We start from the raw sequence: 17,084 nt of genomic DNA, 5'->3' as shown, positions 1-17,084 counted from the left end.
TATTTTTAACTGTTTTATTCTGTACATAAGTAATTTCAATGATATATGTGTGTTCATGGAAATAAGACTGAGAAAAAAAGTTGTTATTTTAAAGTTGCACTTTGAACCTGGGATGTAAATAAAGGCAGTGCCTTGGTCTGGAGCAAACATTATGGAGTGGGCTATTGAAGCATTTAAAATGTTATACTGATCTGTTAGGGCAGATATAGAGGAAGTGTTTCCTCCATTCAAAATCCAAAACAAGGAATGCTGTCTTAAAATTGTGGCTAAGCCTTTTAGGAGTGAAATCAGAATGCATTTCTTATACAAAGGGTGGGAGAAATGTGGAATTCTGTCCTACAAAAGAAATGAATTGAGATCATGTCAAGGGACATGATGCCAAGAAATGTAAGCGGAGAAGTGGTAAATGGTACAGAATGACCAAGTTTTGAGAGAGAAAGCCAGAACAGACTTGAAATTAAATTTTAGGCATGCATGTTTTTCTCTGGTGTTGAATTTTTCTGCTTTGCGAAAACATTAAGAGACAGCAAATATAATGCTTGGTTTTATTTTGAACTGATCTGAATGATGCCTGATCTCTTTCCTGAAGCGAGGCATACCAACTATTTGTGAAGTTAACCATAATGAAAGATAGGAAGTAGCAGTTGGGAAAATGCACAATATGTGTCCTTTTTATAATGCTTTGACTTGGAATATTTTATCACTGTGTAAAAGCAGTTGCTTCTCTTCCCCAGTTTTATGATAATCACATCCTTTCTTAGTTTTTGTCAACCCCACTGCATTTCTCCGTCTCATTCCTTTTCAGCTCAGTTGAGGGGAGAGCATCCTAGTTACTTGCGAGGTGATAACTTCTTCCGATTTAGTTGTTCAGACTGCGCAGAAGATCGGAAGGAGCACTTCGAGAGACTGAAGCTCACGTGGCAGCAAGTAAGTATGTGCCAAAAGTACCCGTGTCTGAATAAAATCAGCCATTTTGCAGTTTTGGACTAATATCCCTACTTTTTTTCTTTTTCTTTATCTCCAATGTTCTACATTAGGTATGATGTTCAAAAAGGGAGGGAGACAGAAAAGCAGGAAACTATAGGTCAGTTAGCTTAGCATCTGTTGATGGGAATGTGTCAAAGTTTATAATCAAGCAAGAAATAGCTAGTCATTTAGAAAAGCTTAATCTTGATCAATCCAAGTCAACATGGTTTAATGAAAGAAAAGTCATGTTAGACAAATTTATAAGAGTTCTTTGAGGATATAATGATCAGAGGTAATAGAGAGGAACCTGTATGTGTAGTGTAACTGGATTTCCAGAAGACATTTGACAAGGTGCCTCATAAAAGGCTGATGCACAAAGTAAGAGCACACAGTATTGTGGAAGTAACATGGTTTGAAGACTGGTTATTACACAGAAAATAGAGATTTGGAGTAAATGGGTCTTTTTCAGACCGGAAAGATATACTGAGTGGAGTTCCTCAAGGACCAATCCTTTGCCTTCAATTTACTATCTATATTAATGACTTAGAAGAGGGGGTAGATTAAAGATATTCAAGTTTGTTGATTAAAACTGGGAAGGCATGCTGCAATGAGTATATTTGGACTCTTCAACAAGATATCGAGAGATTGAGCGAGTGGGCAAAAATGTGGCAAATGCAGTTTAATGAAGGAAAGATTGAGGTCATGCATGTAGACTTTGTGTAATTGTAGCATGGTGGTATAACCATAGAACAATACACCACAATACAGGCCCTTTGGCCCACCATGTTGTGCCGACCTTTAAACTTGAACTTGACCAACGTATCTGCTTCCACCACTACCCCAGGCAGCGTTCCATGCACCATCCACTCTCTGGGTGAAAAATCTCCCTCTGATATCTCCCTTGAACTTCCCACCCATTACTTTAAAGCCATGCCCTCTTGTACTGAGCATTGGTGCCCTGGGAAAGAGGTGCTGGCTGTCTACTCTATCTATTCATCTTAATATTTTGTATACCTCTATCATGTCTCCCCTCATCCTCCTTCTCTCCAATGAGTAAAGCCCTAGCTCCCTTATTCTCTCCTCATAATCCATACTCTCCAATGGATTATGAGGAGAGACTATGGATTATGACAGGCAACTTTCAGTGATCTGTGTATATGAAGCCCCAGATCCCTCTGCTGCTCCACACTGCCCAAAATCCTACCATTAACCTTGTACTCTGCCTTGGAGTTTGTCCTTCCAAAGTGTACCACCTCACACTTCTCCGGATTGAACTCCATCTGCCACTTCTCAGCCTAGCTCTGCATCCTATCAATATCCCTCTGCAAACTTCGACAGCCTTCCGCACTATCCATAACACCGCTGACCTTTGTGTCGTCTGCAAACTTGCTAACCCACCCTTCTACCCCTTCATCGAAGTCATTAATAAATATCACAAAAAGTAGAGGTCCCAGAACCGATCCTTGTGGGACACCACTAGTCCCTGCCCTCCAACCCGAATGCACTCCCCCCACCACAACCCTCTGCTTTCTACAGGCAAGCCAATTCTGAATCCACACGGCCAGGCCTCCCTGGATCCCATGCCCTCTGACCTTCTGAAGAAGCCTACCATGTGGAACCTTGTCAAACGCCTTACTAAAATCCACGTAGACCACATCTACTGCACTACCCTCATCAATCTTCCTGGTCACCTCCTCAAAGAACCCTACCAGGCTTGTGAGACATGATCTTCCCTTCACAAAACCTTGCTGGCTGTTCCTAATCAGTCCATGATTCTCTAGATACTCATAGATCCTATCTCTTAGAATCCTTTCCAACAGCTTGCCCACCACAGACGTAATATCTATGAACCGAAAGAATGTGCTGATAGCATTCCCTCATAAAATGGGGGATGAAACAATCAAAGGTTGCTACCTCATTGAATCTATCTACTGAGATTTCCACTGCTGGAATTGAGAGGATAAGCAAAAAGCACAGTCTGCTGTGATTGGTGAGAAAAATAATATTTCTTTGAAAGGAGAGGTAAGAAGTTATTTGGAGAATGAGCTTTGTTGTCATGAAGGTGCAACTTGTTAGTACAGAGGAATGGAATACTCAGCAAACTCAGTATTAAGCAGTTTCAGATGAGATGTATAGCGCTGTTGTGAGAAGTGCCCTAGCCCCTTGGACACCAGAATTTCTTTATTGCCTACCATGTCCTGTAGTTGGACATGCACTCACAACACAAGGTGTACCCATGTCTACATACAATTGAAAATGCTCCCCTATTCATTTTATATAAAATATCTGCTACAAGCATCGTTTCATTTTCAAGAGCTGGATTTAAAGCTGGGCTTTGGAAGTGAAGGTTTGAACTAAAGAACTTGAGTCTTCGATGTTACACTAGGGTGTAAAACATTGCAGACTTCTACTCCTTGGGCACTACCTCTGTATCCAAGGAATATTGCCAGCATCTGTACAATTGTTATTTTTACTTCTCTTGGCAAGCTAGGTACATTCTGTCTCAGTGACTTATCTTCTTTAAGCACTACCAGCTTTCCTGTTGCTTTATTTTTATCTCATTCATTAACTTTCCATCCTTCTCATGTAAGCAATACTGTGACAAAGTCATTTTTTTTGGTAAACTCCAATGAAAAGTTCACATTAGCCATTTCCTCGCTCTACCTTTTAGACCCCCAGTGGTCCCATCACTCTACTGACAATAACTATTTACTGTCATTGTCCTTAAGGTTAAATAGTAACCATCCAATGGAATCAGATACCTAATGGAGAAAAAAAATTTTGTGACAGAAGCAACTGAGGGAAATGGGGCTGACTTTTCATTTTGCATATTAAATACTGTCATGTAATTTATAGTTTATAGGTTATGTAACTGGATTGCTCTTTGAAAGAGCTTGTGCAGACTTGTTCTGGTTGTAAAGGAGTTTTGGGACATTGTGAGATTATAAAAGGTGCTATTTTAAATCCCATTTTTTTTTCATTGGCTTTCATGTGCTGTAGTTTGATTTAAGCCTTTGCTTTCCCTTCATTTTAGGTTGTGATGTTGGCCATGTACAATTTATCATTGGAAGGGACTGGTCGCCAGGGCTACTTCCGTTGGAAGGAGGATATTTGTGCTTTTATTGACAAGCACTGGGCTTTCTTATTGGGAAACAGGTAAAGTAACCACCCACAGTCTGTAGAAGACTTGCCCAACCAATTGTATATTTTGTGATGTTGTGAGAAATGTGCTGGAATAGCATGGTGTTTCCTAATTTCCCTAATGTACTCATTGGTTCAAGGCAATACAGTAACTGTGCTTACTGAGCATTTCCAACACAATGATGCATTAGTCAAATAACACAGTTGTGGATAAATGGATTGTAAGCAAATCTTAAAGCAGCTATTTGTATGTCTTCAGTTTGCTATTGAGGCTCTTGTCCAGTGTTGACCATTGCTATGTTATTTGCTGTTTGACAAATGTAGGTCATTTGCCCTCTCATTGCAAGTAAGCCAGGTTCAACCTGAAATTGCTTACAAACAGGGTGGATGAAATGGGTTTCAATAGAATTGTCCTGAAAAATTACAATGAGGCTTGTGTTTTCTGGATCAAGTATCTGGTGCTCATTGCTTTTGTTCTAGTTCTGCAGACTTTTCTCCAACGTATTTTGCATTCACTATCCCTGCCCATGCAGCCAACTCAGCAGTTTCTGCTTTCTGTTAACTTTTACATTTTCTGACACTGTAACTGCACCCTGGGGAGTTCAGAGATTCATCGTATGGGGATACTATAAGATGAATAACCATTTTTTGAGGACCATCTACTGAGCAAAATACCACAGAAAACTGGCAATGCACTCTGCATGGCATTAGTTTCCTCTCATCACTCTAGTTTTTGTTTTTCTAATTACTGTACATTAGAAAATAGCATCTCTGATTTAGTTAAGGGATTAAACTCTGGTTTCACTGAGGTTTTGGAGGAGCAGTTTTCAAGGCACAGTGTATCTCATGTCTTACTCCTTTGCACCATCTTGTCAATATTATACGTGACCTTCTCAATCTGTCCTTGCCTGTACTTTGCACTGCCATGTTGGGACCCCAACAGTCCCAGCCTTAACCATCACTTTAGTTTCCCCGTACTGTCCGGCAGCACAGAGATACAGTTCTGACAACCTGGGTTTAATCCTTGGGTGCAGTCTGTGTGCACCTTCCCCATGACTATTTGGTCTCCCACAGATACCCCAGTTTCCTCCCACATTCCAAAGGTGTGGTGGTTGGTTGGTTAGTTCCCCTACTGTGGTTGGTGATAGGAAAATCAAGGTGGAGTTGATGGGCATGTGAAAGAGAATGCACTATCTCAGCAGACAAGAGGTATAGAGTTAGTGCAGGAAAGTTACACTGAGGCAGAAGATCAGTCATGATCTTAGTAATGGCAGGATAGATATAAGGAGCTGAATTGCCTAATATGCTTTTATTTCTTGTACAATGAATGTGACATCAGGAAGTCCAAGCAAGTGAATTGTAGTTAAGTGGTGCCATTGTAGAGGTAGGACTAACTTAGGTTGTTTTCTCTGGAGGGTCAGAGGCTGATAGAAGATAGTTTATAGCACAATGAGAGGCATAGATAGGATAGACAGTAGGAATCTTTTTCCAGGGTAGAAATGTCGAATACTATAGGACATGCATTTAAGGCACGAGGGGGAATGTTTAAAGGAGATGTGTGGGGCAAGTTTTTTTTTACACAGAGAGTGGTGGGTGCCTGGAACGTGCTGCCAGGAACATGGTAGGCCAAAGAGCCTGTTCTATGTATAAATGAAGATCCAAAGATCAAACTCATTAACACCCACCCAATCATAGCTTTTCATATAAATAAGTGTGCCTTGTTTCATTTATGAAGGAAAAGTTGATAATGTTCACTGAATATTGATGCTGAAGTCCAGACCAAGGAAAATTTCCAAAATTAAAGTACAAAGACTGGTGACTGTTTGAAAGTTGTTGAATTCCCAGCTAGTGGTGCTGTTTTCTAATTGTTAAAGGAAGCTTAACCTCTCTGGAAAATCATTCGATGTACTTTCACCCAGGTTTTAAGGCTGTATTGTGCGTCTGATGGCCAATTCAATTTTTGCAGAAGGGTTTACTCATTGAGAGAAAATGCGGGAAGAAATAGAGAAAATCTGTGTGTTGAACTGAAAAGGAAGGTTTAAACAAAAACACGGTTGGTTTCATATGGTGCAATGTTCAGCTTACATATGACATAATTGAGAAGATAATTTATGAAAGTAGATCATAACATGCCTAAATGTTTTTAAACAGTGAAGATAAGTGCCACTGCCCATTTGTAGCAGTCTTGCCCATAAGACAGATGGCTGAGGGTTCACGTTCCAGTCTAGGGCACCTAATCGATATTGACACCTTTCATTCAGTAGTACCTTAAATGCATGAGGTGGTAAAGTGAAGCATTGTTTTTCTTGATGTCATGGCCTTATTTTTAATAGCAGAAGAGTTGTTGCTAGGATTTTGGCCAATATTTGTCCCTGAACTTGTATCACACAAACAAATATATGCAAATTGACTGCTTATGTTTCTCTACATTATACCAGTGACTACTACTACATTTTCTGTAATGTTCTTTAGGACATCCTGAACTTGTGAAAGCCAGTAAGTCTTCCTTTCGCTTTGCTCATGCATTCTTTGTATTTTAGAAAAAAGACCTCGACTTGGTGGAGTACTGTGGCTGGCTGCCTCTCTGTGGGCAGCCCAATGTATTTCCGCTCGGGTGCTCAGCAGTTTGGTGAACCAGGTTGGTGGAAGCTGGTGCACAACAAACCTCCTGTCATGAGGCCAGAAGGAGAGAGACCGTCAAGCACAACACTGAAATCAAGAGGTGAGCTTGTGTGATTAGAAACAGGTTTATTATCACTGACTTATATGATGTGAAATTTGTTGTGCGGCAGGAGTACAGTGCAAAGACATGAAGTTAATATAAGTTACACTAATAAATAGTGCAAAAAAAAAGGAATAGCGAGGTAGTGTTCATGGGTTCATGAACTATTCAGAAATCTGATGGCAAAGGGGAAGAAGTTGTTCCTAAACTGTTGAGTGTGGGTCTTCAGGCTCCTGTATCTCCTCCCTGATGGTAGTAACGAGAAGAGGGCACGTCCTGGATGGTGAGAATCCTTAGTGATGGATGCCGCCTTCTTGAGGCATTGCCTCTTGAAGATGTCCTTGATGGTGGGGACGGTTGTGCCCATGATGGAGCTGGCTGAGTCTACAACCCTCTGCAGCCTCTTGAGATCCTGTGCATTGGAGCATCCACACCAGGCTATGATGCAACCAGTCAGAATGCTCTCCACCATACATCTATAGAAATTTGCAAGAGTCTTTGGTAACATACCAAATCTCCTCAAACTCCTAACAAAGTAGAGCCACTGACATGTCTTCTTCACGATTGCATCAATGCGTTGGGGCCCAGGATAGATCCTCTGAGATGTTGATGCCCTGGAACTTGCTGCTCATCCTTTCCACCACTTACCCCTCAATGAGGACTGGTGTGTTTTCTCTCAACTTCCCCTTCCTGAAGTCCACAATCAATTCCTTGGTCTTTCTAATGTTGAGTGCGAGGTTGTTGTTGTGACACAACTCAACCAGCCGATCTATCTCACTCCTGTACGCCTCCTCGTCACTATCTGAGATTTTACCAACAACGGTGGTGTCATCTGCAAATTTATAGAAAGTGTTTGAGTGTAAAGAGAGTAGAGCAATGGGCTGAGCATACATCCTTGAGCTGCACCTGTGTTGATTGTCAGCAGCGAGGAAATGTTATTAACGATCCGCACTGACTGTGGTCTCTCGAGAAGGAAGTTGGGGATCCAGTTGCAGAGGGAGGTACAGAAGCCCAGGTTTTAAAGCTTGGTGATCAGTACTGAGGGGATGATGGTGTTGAATGCTGAGCTGTAATCGATAAACAGCAGCCTGACATATGTTTTGCTGTTGTCTAGGTACTCCACAGCAGAGTGGAGAGCCAGTGAGATTGTGTCTGCTGTAGACCTATTGTGGTGGTAGGTGAATCGCAGCAGGTCCATGTTCTTGCTCAGGCAGGAGTTAATTCTAGTCATGACCCACCTCCCGAAGCACTTCATCACAGTAGATGTGAGTGCTACCGGGGATAGATATTGTGCTACTGGGCTACCGGGTGATTAGAATTTTGTAAAGGCAAAATTTAAGGAGGGATGATGTTGGCAAACCAAAATACATCTCCAACATTTCTGATAGATCTATAGATAAACTAGGTGCTTAGAATCTTTTGAAGCTACCATGAACATTAATAGGATGGTAGTCTGATGAATCGGCTGATAATTAAGAAATAGTTCGTATCAGAAACATTTCTTATTGCTGAGCTTCTGAAATGTTAGAGAAAGCCTCAGTTTTGACATGTTATGAAAGACTTCCTACTTATAAAGTTCCACAATGGGATCTCATGATTCTTGTTATACATTAATACGATTTTAGAAAGGGGAGTTTATACAAAATGTCTTTTCTCTGTGTCTCCATAAATACAGCTGTTATTATACAGGTTTCTCTCTCCTAACATTTTGGAAGTACATTGTAAAGCATATGAATATTGTTTATCTGTCTTTTTAGATCAATTTTAGATCCAAATCAAAAAGTTCAGCCCTGAAATGACTATTATTATAATCACGTCTATAGGAGGCAATCAGAGGTGTATTATGAAAATATTTGTATTGTAACTTGGAGCCTAACAACCTGCTTCGACATATCAGAAGGACAGATTTCCTTTTGCCCTTTCATTTATGAATTCCTATTACAAAAGAGAATTAAATCTTTCAGAACTCTTTTGTTAATGTTCTATTTTTCTTCCTGTAGTCTTTATTCACCCACCTCTGAAAACATTAGCCTGAAAATTGGACCAGTTAACTGCCACTGACCACCACTTAAATAGGTCTTAAGCTGCTCATTTACTTTCAAGAAACAAAAATCAGGATCCCTGGCTTACTTCGCTCTGGAATCCTGAGCAGTCATTGCAGCCTGGTGAGCAGCTGCCACCAAAAAGTAAATTTTTAGTATGCTCCCATTTAGGGATGTCTGTTATTCTTTCCTTCTCTCTCTTTCCATCTGTTCACCTTTTTTAACACACTTCTAATGTCCCCTTATTTTTATTCCTATCTGTCTTGCTCAAATCCTTTTTCTTTGTTTCTCTCACTTGGTAAATGTTGCATCCTTTCACACTAAAGTGACTGTCACCTTTAATTGCTCGTTGTGTTATGTTACATAACTCTGCATTATTTTACGAATTTTCTATGCTTCTGTTCCTGTACCAAATTGCGTTATTTCCCATTTGTGCCTCCTTTACTTTTGTTTTTCACCGTTACCCATCCTGTACCTCACTGTTACTCACATTTTATCTGTTACCCTCCTCTGACTGTCTCTTGGTTAATCTCTCATTTTTCTCTGTTGCCTCTCTTAACCTTGTTGCAGAAGCAGTGTCCCCCATACATTTCTTCTCCTCCACTTGTCATTCCCCTCAAAATCCTTTGCTCTTCAGCCATCTCTCCCAAACATGTTGTACAGCACAGTGAAAAGGAACGTCTCTCTGGGTTCCCAAATAGCAGGTTAGCAGATGAGTAGACACTCTCTGAACTGGATTAAAAAAGTAAAGGGAGCTGTGTAATTCTGTGTCACAGAATTGGCAAATGGATTAAGCCACTGCTGCTAATACTCATTGCTTTTAGGGTAGGAGAGGACTTTTGCTGATAACAATGGATGTTGTTTGTCATCTTTCATTAATATAGGAAGCAAACCATTACCAGGTAGAAGAGGCTATCTTCTGGTTAGTTAGAACTGTGTGAGGGAATTGTTTTAAATATTCAGAGTATGATGTTCAGGGCAATTGCAAAAAGCAAAATGAGACCCAACAGTTGAATTATATTAAGAGAACCTTGTGTTGTTTCTAAATATATATGGACTTACAGTGTAAATGGAATGTGATAATGGCATTTAAATTATTATAGACAGGAAAGACTCTGACCATTCAGCATGTCCCACGTAGTTGTAATATTTTGTTTTTATCTTAATTATACTTTCCATGTCACCTAAAACTATTTCCTTTGAAAGATGGAAAAATATTTTTTTTTAAAAAACAGATCATCTTGGGAAGTGAAGGCATCAGAATTCCTCTGCAACCTTCATGGGAGAGGAATTCTCATCCAGGTCACTGCTCTGGCCCTGAATTCCTTGTAGTAACTCCTTTTGGAGGACGTAGAGTAAACTTAATGTTAGCTGCCAGTTCCATAGAGAACAACCAGTGAGTGGCTCTTCGCAGATAAGCTTGTGTCTTGACTTCTACGCCTGTGCATTATGGCACATTGAACCTCCCTCTCCTTTGCTGGACTTGACAGCAGTAAACTGTCGGGCCAAATGCATTGGGTACTTTTAGCTTAATGGTGGCTGCACTTTGAACAAGGTCACCAACCTTGATGGAAAAGGTAGGTGGATTGTGTTTTGTTTTTATTTTACTTGGACTTAATGCTCTTAAATAATTAATTTTATTTAAATGTGTTTTAAATTAAACATATCTTCGTCATTTTTATTTTTAATTATTTAAAGCTTTTGAACTGTATTTAACTGCCTGTGTTGAGCTGACAGAATTAAATACTATTAGAAAGGCTTTTGGCAGCAATAAACTGGTAAGATTTTCAATACCTGGCAGCAAATCTGAGCCTAACTGTGGGTATATCATGGTGTGAGGAGTAGGCTGGGTCAAACATAGTCCAGACCATGATCTCCACCCCAGCCCTAAGATTTTTTAATTAATTACTTTAAGGTTGCTTTTAATTACCTTAAGATTCTTTTTCCATTATCCTTTAAGCTGATGTAATAACATCCTTTGGTTGATTTAACTGTTCCTTCTTCATAGTTTAATCGAATATTAAATGCATTTATAGAAACATTTCTATTTACATCTTTTTTGTCTTTGTATGAGATCATTCAGCAAACTCTTCTTGCCATACACTTTTGATGTGACTATATATTCCATTTATTCTTCAAACTTCCAATCTGTATGCTGCATTAGATGTATTGCCACCCATGTGTTTAACCAGTTTACCTCTTCCAGATTGTTTGCCAATTAAGGAAGTTTACCCTTCTGCTATGCATCCTACTTTTTATTTTATACTTAAAGTGGAACTGCTTCTCCATCTGTGCACTCCTGGTCTGTGCTACAGAAAAGTACTCACAGCTCTATAGGAAACTATCCGTCAGCGTTTGGTACGTGAAATGTTTGATGGAATGATGTATTGATTTGCTTCATTTCACAGCTGTCAAACCACCCCTGGATCCAATCATTACAGTGGAAGGGCTTCGGAAACGAGTGAGTCGCAACCCTGTGGAAACAGCCATGGAACTGAAGGAGAAACGCTCACGTACTCAGGAAGCTAAGGACATCCGGCGTGCTCAGAAGGAAGCTGCTAGCTTCATTGACCGGAGCACCTCTTCCACTCCAGTGAAGTTGTCCAGCCGGACCCGCAGGACAGAACTGGTCCTGGAGAAAGGAGAGGTCATTGATTTCTCTTCTCTGAGCTCTTCAGATCGGACTCCACTCACCAGCCCCTCCCCATCCCCCTCGTTGGACTTCTCCGCTCCTGGAACACCATTATCTCATTCAGCCACTCCGAGTCTTTTATCTGAAGCAGACCTTATTCCTGATGTCATGCCCCCGCAGGCACTATTTCACGGTAAGAACTCATTTGGTTTTGGTAAGTCATAGCAGCAGTTAATAACTGAAGTGCAGTAAAGGATTCTTGGAATTAGAATTAGTTTATTATTGTCACATACCGAGATACAGTGGAAAAACTTTGTTTTGCATGCTACCCATACAGATCATTTCAAGATGTCAGTACATCGAGGTAGTACAAGGGAAAAGCAATAACAGAATGCAGAATAAAGTGTTACAGTCACAGACAAAGTGCAGTGCAGGCAGACAATAAGGTGGAAGGCCATGACGAGGTAGATTGTGAGGTCAAGAGTTCATCTTTTAACGTATAAGAGGTCTGTTCAATAGTCTTATAACAGGGGGATAGAAGCTGGTGGTGTGTGTTTTCAAGCTTTTGTATCTTCTGCCTGATGGAAGGGGAGGAGAAGTGAGAATGACCAGCATGCGGAGAGTCTTTGACTATGCTGTCTGCTTTATGGATTCTGCAGCTGGATAAGCTGTCCTTCAGATGAGGTGTTAAACTGAGGTCACGTCAGCCCTGGATTTGAAGTGTCAAGGACTCCCAGGCATCCCGGGCAATATTTTCATTGGGGGTGAAGCACTTTGTCCATAAGTTATTATATAAATGAACATCATCTTTTTCCCTTTTTTAATATTCTTGAAGAAGTAGAAGCCTTTCAATGTTTTATTTTGAACAAAGGAGCACGTGCCAAATCTTCTGCTGCCCTGACATTGCTGGTTACCTGGATCAGCTTCTACTGGGAAGCTGGCTCCCAGCCCAATATCACTATCCAAGGCAATGTAGGGTCTGTCGCAGAGCATGTGGCTGGTGCACTGACAGATTGGTTTTGACATCCAGTGAGGCCCTGCCCCCAGATTTAGAAGAATTCAAAATAAATTGGGGCCTATTTTAGAAAAAAATACAACATTAAAACAAGATTGAAAGTAATTCTGTAAGTTCTAAAATTTAAAAACAAAACTTCAAACATGCACACAAAAACTTTTAACCTGCCTGAGTCAAATAAAAATCTCCAATTTCTCCCGGCTTCTGTTTCTCCTGTTCTTTTCAGTGGGCCTACAGTTTTTTTTCCCCAGGGTAGGCAAGTCTAAAACCAGAGGGCATAGATTTAAGGTGAGAGGGGAAGGATTTAAAGGGAACCTGAGGGGCAGGTTTTTCTACACAAGACGGTGGTGGGTATACGGAAGTGGTAGAGGCAGCTACAATTACAACTTTTAAAAGACATTTGGACAGGAACATGGATAGGAAAGGTTTAGAGAGATTTGGGCCAAACGCAGGCAAATGGGACTAGCTCAGATACATATCTTGATCAGCATGGATGAGTTGGGCCAAAGGGCCTGTTTCTGTGCTGTATAACTCTGACTTGCACCAGAGTGAATTCATTCAGTGGATTTTTCCATCTGGGAGCTGGGATGTCTGTGGAGGTTCGTGCTACCCTGTTGGATTCCATGCAGATTGATGCAGATCCTACTGTTACTTATTTGATATCCCAATGCCAACATGCTTACTATTTCTTTTGTGCGTGAGTAGCATATTTTCCTGAGATTGGCCAGCTCTATTTTGGCTACGGAATTGTTGTACAGATAGAAGTGTGCACACTAAAACACTCAGCCCTATGGACAAGGAACAGAAGCAAGGAGACAGTAGTATCAGTCATGACTGCTCCAGATTCCTCCCACATCCCAAACAGGTATTAGTAGGTTAATTGGCTACCGTAAGTTATCCTTTAGTGTAGTTAAATGGCAAAAGAATCAAACTGATGGGCATGTGAGAGAGAATGTTAAAGGGTGATAGAAAAATAAATAGGGGATTGATGGGAGCCAGCATGGATCCAATGGGCTGAATAGACCCCTTATGTGTTGTAATAAGCAAATAAGTATTTAAAATGGGAAGAAGAGGGGCTATGTATTCCTGCCCCTTCAAAGCTAATATCACATTAATTTATTTGAGTTACAGCATCAGATTTGATATTGTAGCCATTTGACTCGCACTCCTCCACTAGATATCATAATGTCACATCATAGTTGCCCTTATTTATGTCCAAGGTAAGGACAGTTGTGTTTAAGTTGCTTTGTATCACTCTAAACCAAAAATGTTTGCTGAAAATTGTAAAATTAATGAGAAAGAATTTGCATTTGTGCAATGCATTCACAAGTCCATTCTGTTCTAAGACAATTTATTGGCAATAAAGTACTTCTGACATTCTGTCAGTATAAACAGTATCATAGGCACAGGAGCCAATTTTAGCACAACAAAGTCTCGGAAATATCAGTACCGAGATGCTTTGCTTTTCATCAGTCAGTCATTTGAAGTGCCTCTTTATGTGAATGTATTTAATTCAATTTTAGTGTCAATGTTATTCACAAATCAAAAGCAAAATAGTATGGATGTTGGGAAATCCAAATCAAAACCTGAAAATGCTGGAAATACTCAGCAGTTCAGGAAGATTCTGTGGATGGAGAAAGAGAATTAGCTTGTATGGGCTTTCATTGTCCTGAAATATTAACTTTTTTCATTGTGCTGCCTGCCCTGCTGAGTATTTCCATTTTCATATCTTCTTAGGACACAGAAGGAGACTGTGTAGCCCATCGAGTCTATGTCTACTTGCAGAGAAACTCCAACCCCCACTAATTTTCTCCGCAACCTATTCGTATTTTATTCCCTAGAACTTTTATCACTCACCTACATAGTGGCCAATTAACCAACAACCAGCACTTCTTTGGGATGGGGGAGGAAGCCAGAGCATCTAGGGGAAAAACAGTGCAGTTATTGCAGACTCTCTCTGCTGGTTTGTGTTAGTTGTATGTGTGGTCTGTCACCATACCAACTGCAACTTTACACACTGACATGTTTTGTTGAGCTGCTGCCGTTGGTGTTATAAGCCAGGCAGGTTAGTTATTGGCAAATGTGCAACAAATACTAATGAATGACCTGGGGTGAAAAGAGGATTTGGAAGAGAGAAGGGTGTGTGGGTATCAAAAATGGGAAAGAGAAGGGTGGAGATGACCATGTTTGTGTTTCAGACTAACAGAAGAGGCAAACAGTATTTAAATAAATCTGGAAAGGAAAAAAAAAGTTAGAACTAATGATGAAAATGAAATTAGCAGATTGTCCTTAAAAATCCAGCTGGTTTACTAATGTCCTTCAGGGAAGGAAATCTGCCATTCTTACTTGGCCTGGCCTATTTGTGGTTAAAAAAAAAAGACAAACTACCAGAGGAACTCAGCAGGTCCCGATAAAGGGTCTCTACCTGAAATGTCGACTATCCCTTTACCTCCACAGATGCTGCTTGACCTGATGAGTTCCTTCAGCAGTTTGTTTTTTGTTCCAGATTCCAGCATCTGCAGTCTCTTGTGTCTCTGGCCTATATGTGGCTAGACCCACTATTGTGGTTGCCTCCTTACTACCTCTTTAATTACGGAGAGTTAGTGATGGGAAATAAATGCTGGTATTGCCTTGGCATCCACATCTCGTGAATGAGTAAATGGAGCTGAGCCAACAGGGTAGCTGGCAAGGAGATACGACTGAGCTTGTGTTTCTAGCATTCCCTTTTTCCATTTGGGATTAAAATTGAAAGGTGAGTTATTGTTGAGGTGTAAACCAAGATTTAATGAGATGGACTGAACTTTTATTTTGGGAGCCAGTTTCTTTTCTTCTTTTGCTTCAGATGATGAAGAGGGAGATCCAGACAGCGTCATTGACCCCGGAATAGAGTATGTGCCACCTCCCAACATGGCCACTGGTGCAGTGATTGTAGGCAGGAAGAAAGTGAAGGCACCTGAGCAAATCAAGCATGAAGCTGAAGAGGATGAAGAGAGAGCCGAGAAAATGGAGGGTGACACTGAAGAGGTTGAAAATGGCATTGAGTTGTCCCAAGCCAGGGTTCGTGAGAGGAAAAAAGTCCAGGCAGAAAGGGACATGCAGGTGCCTGCCCCCAAATATACAGCCCTCAGTTTGTATGATGAACGACTGCTACTCCGAAGGCTGGAATCTTGCCCCCATGCATTAGCCTTGAGCGTTGAGGCCAAGAGGCTCCGTCGCAAATTACTTGTGAGACAAGCCAAAAGGGAAAGAGGTTTGCCCCTCTTTGACCTGGATCAAGCTGTTGAAGCTGCAGTTTCACTGGTCGGTGAGGTATATGGAGCCAAGGAAGGTAACTGTAATGGGACACCTGTGGGCTCTGGGACCTTCCGGACCACCAGTCAAGACTTTCGGATCTTGGACCGGTACCAGGTGAGAGTGATCACAAACACTGCACCTTTCAATTCCTCTGAATGTCGGAGTTGTTTAATGGTCTATGATTGTTTAATATCAGTGTCAGCCCCTGGCCATTGCATGGCAAGAGAAAGGTTGTGTTCTGGAAACCCACTGAGATAATGATTATTCACCCCATTTGCTTCTCTCACCTTCCTGCTGCTCCAGACTAATTGACTTCTGTGCTGTGGTGTCGAGAGAGACTTTTCTTGGTATCAGAGCACTGATTTTGAGGAAGGGTGGTTGAATTACACTGGGCCACTTTGTCTGCTTGAGAAGAACACAGATTAGCATTTTCCATCTCCAAGCTCAAGTTTATTGTCAAGGGCATACATACCCAGGATATACGTGCCTTGAAAATTAGCTTTTTGTAGCATCAATGCAGTACATTGCAAATATGACAAACATAAATTACATAAACTTAAATTAACATATTAAATTATACGTGACTTACATGACACAACAAAACATAACATATCGACAGTGCAAGTTGAGGGAAATATAGTCTGAGGTAGTGTTAGTGTTTTTCTTGTTGGCTCAAGAACCTAATGGCAGCGAGGAAGAAGCTGTTGTAAAACCTTGAGGTGTGGGTGTTCAGGTTCCTGTACCTCCTGCCTGATGGCAGCATCAAGAAGAAAGCATGGCCCAGATGGTGGGGGTCCCTGATGATGGATATTGCCTTCCTGAGATATTGCCTCTTGTAGATCTCCTCAATGGTGGGGAGAGCCGTACCAGTGATAGAATTGGCTGAGTCTCTCTGTAGCCTCTTGCGTTCTTGTGCATTGGAATTTCCATACCAGGCTGCGATGTTTTCAGTCAGAATGCTTTCTATCTTGCTCTCTGGGTGAGTGAACAGTAGGTTTAAGTTGAGACTCCCATTAGTCTCAGCACTGGGACTATTCTGTATTATGCCACATACTCCTTTTCACTTCTATTGTGGCAATTCTTTGTGGCCTCACTATGTGGAAAGGTTAGTTTAATGAAGGACACTCTTATTCAGTGAGTCCAACGTGCGACACACTGAGTTGCAATTGTCCAAACTAATTTTATGCAGAGCATGTGCAGAAAAGTGGCAGCTTTTCTGCTCCTCATTCTTGGTCGGATTTTGAACTTGAGCCACTGAGGTGAAAGCCTATT

The 17,084-nt window shown here is 41.0% G+C and overlaps 1 protein-coding gene across 2 annotated transcripts in view; it reads left to right on the top strand.

The window, feature by feature from the left end:
• kat14 (lysine acetyltransferase 14) overlaps positions 1–17,084 on the top strand; it is a 36,489-nt gene that overhangs the window by 6,861 nt on the left and 12,544 nt on the right. The window contains exons 2-6 of one of the 2 annotated variants that reach the window (XM_052012146.1): positions 806–927; positions 4,001–4,122; positions 6,648–6,829; positions 11,280–11,696; positions 15,361–15,926. In XM_052012146.1, coding sequence (XP_051868106.1) covers positions 806–927; positions 4,001–4,122; positions 6,648–6,829; positions 11,280–11,696; positions 15,361–15,926 — 1,409 coding nt within the window. The remainder of the gene's footprint in view (positions 1–805; positions 928–4,000; positions 4,123–6,647; positions 6,830–11,279; positions 11,697–15,360; positions 15,927–17,084) is intronic. The other variant, XM_052012147.1, reaches the window with a different exon arrangement.

This window comes from Pristis pectinata, chromosome 3 (genome assembly GCF_009764475.1).
Source record: "Pristis pectinata isolate sPriPec2 chromosome 3, sPriPec2.1.pri, whole genome shotgun sequence".
Classification (NCBI taxonomy): Eukaryota; Metazoa; Chordata; class Chondrichthyes; order Rhinopristiformes; family Pristidae; genus Pristis; species Pristis pectinata.
This window is presented reverse-complemented; position numbering and strand designations above follow the sequence as displayed.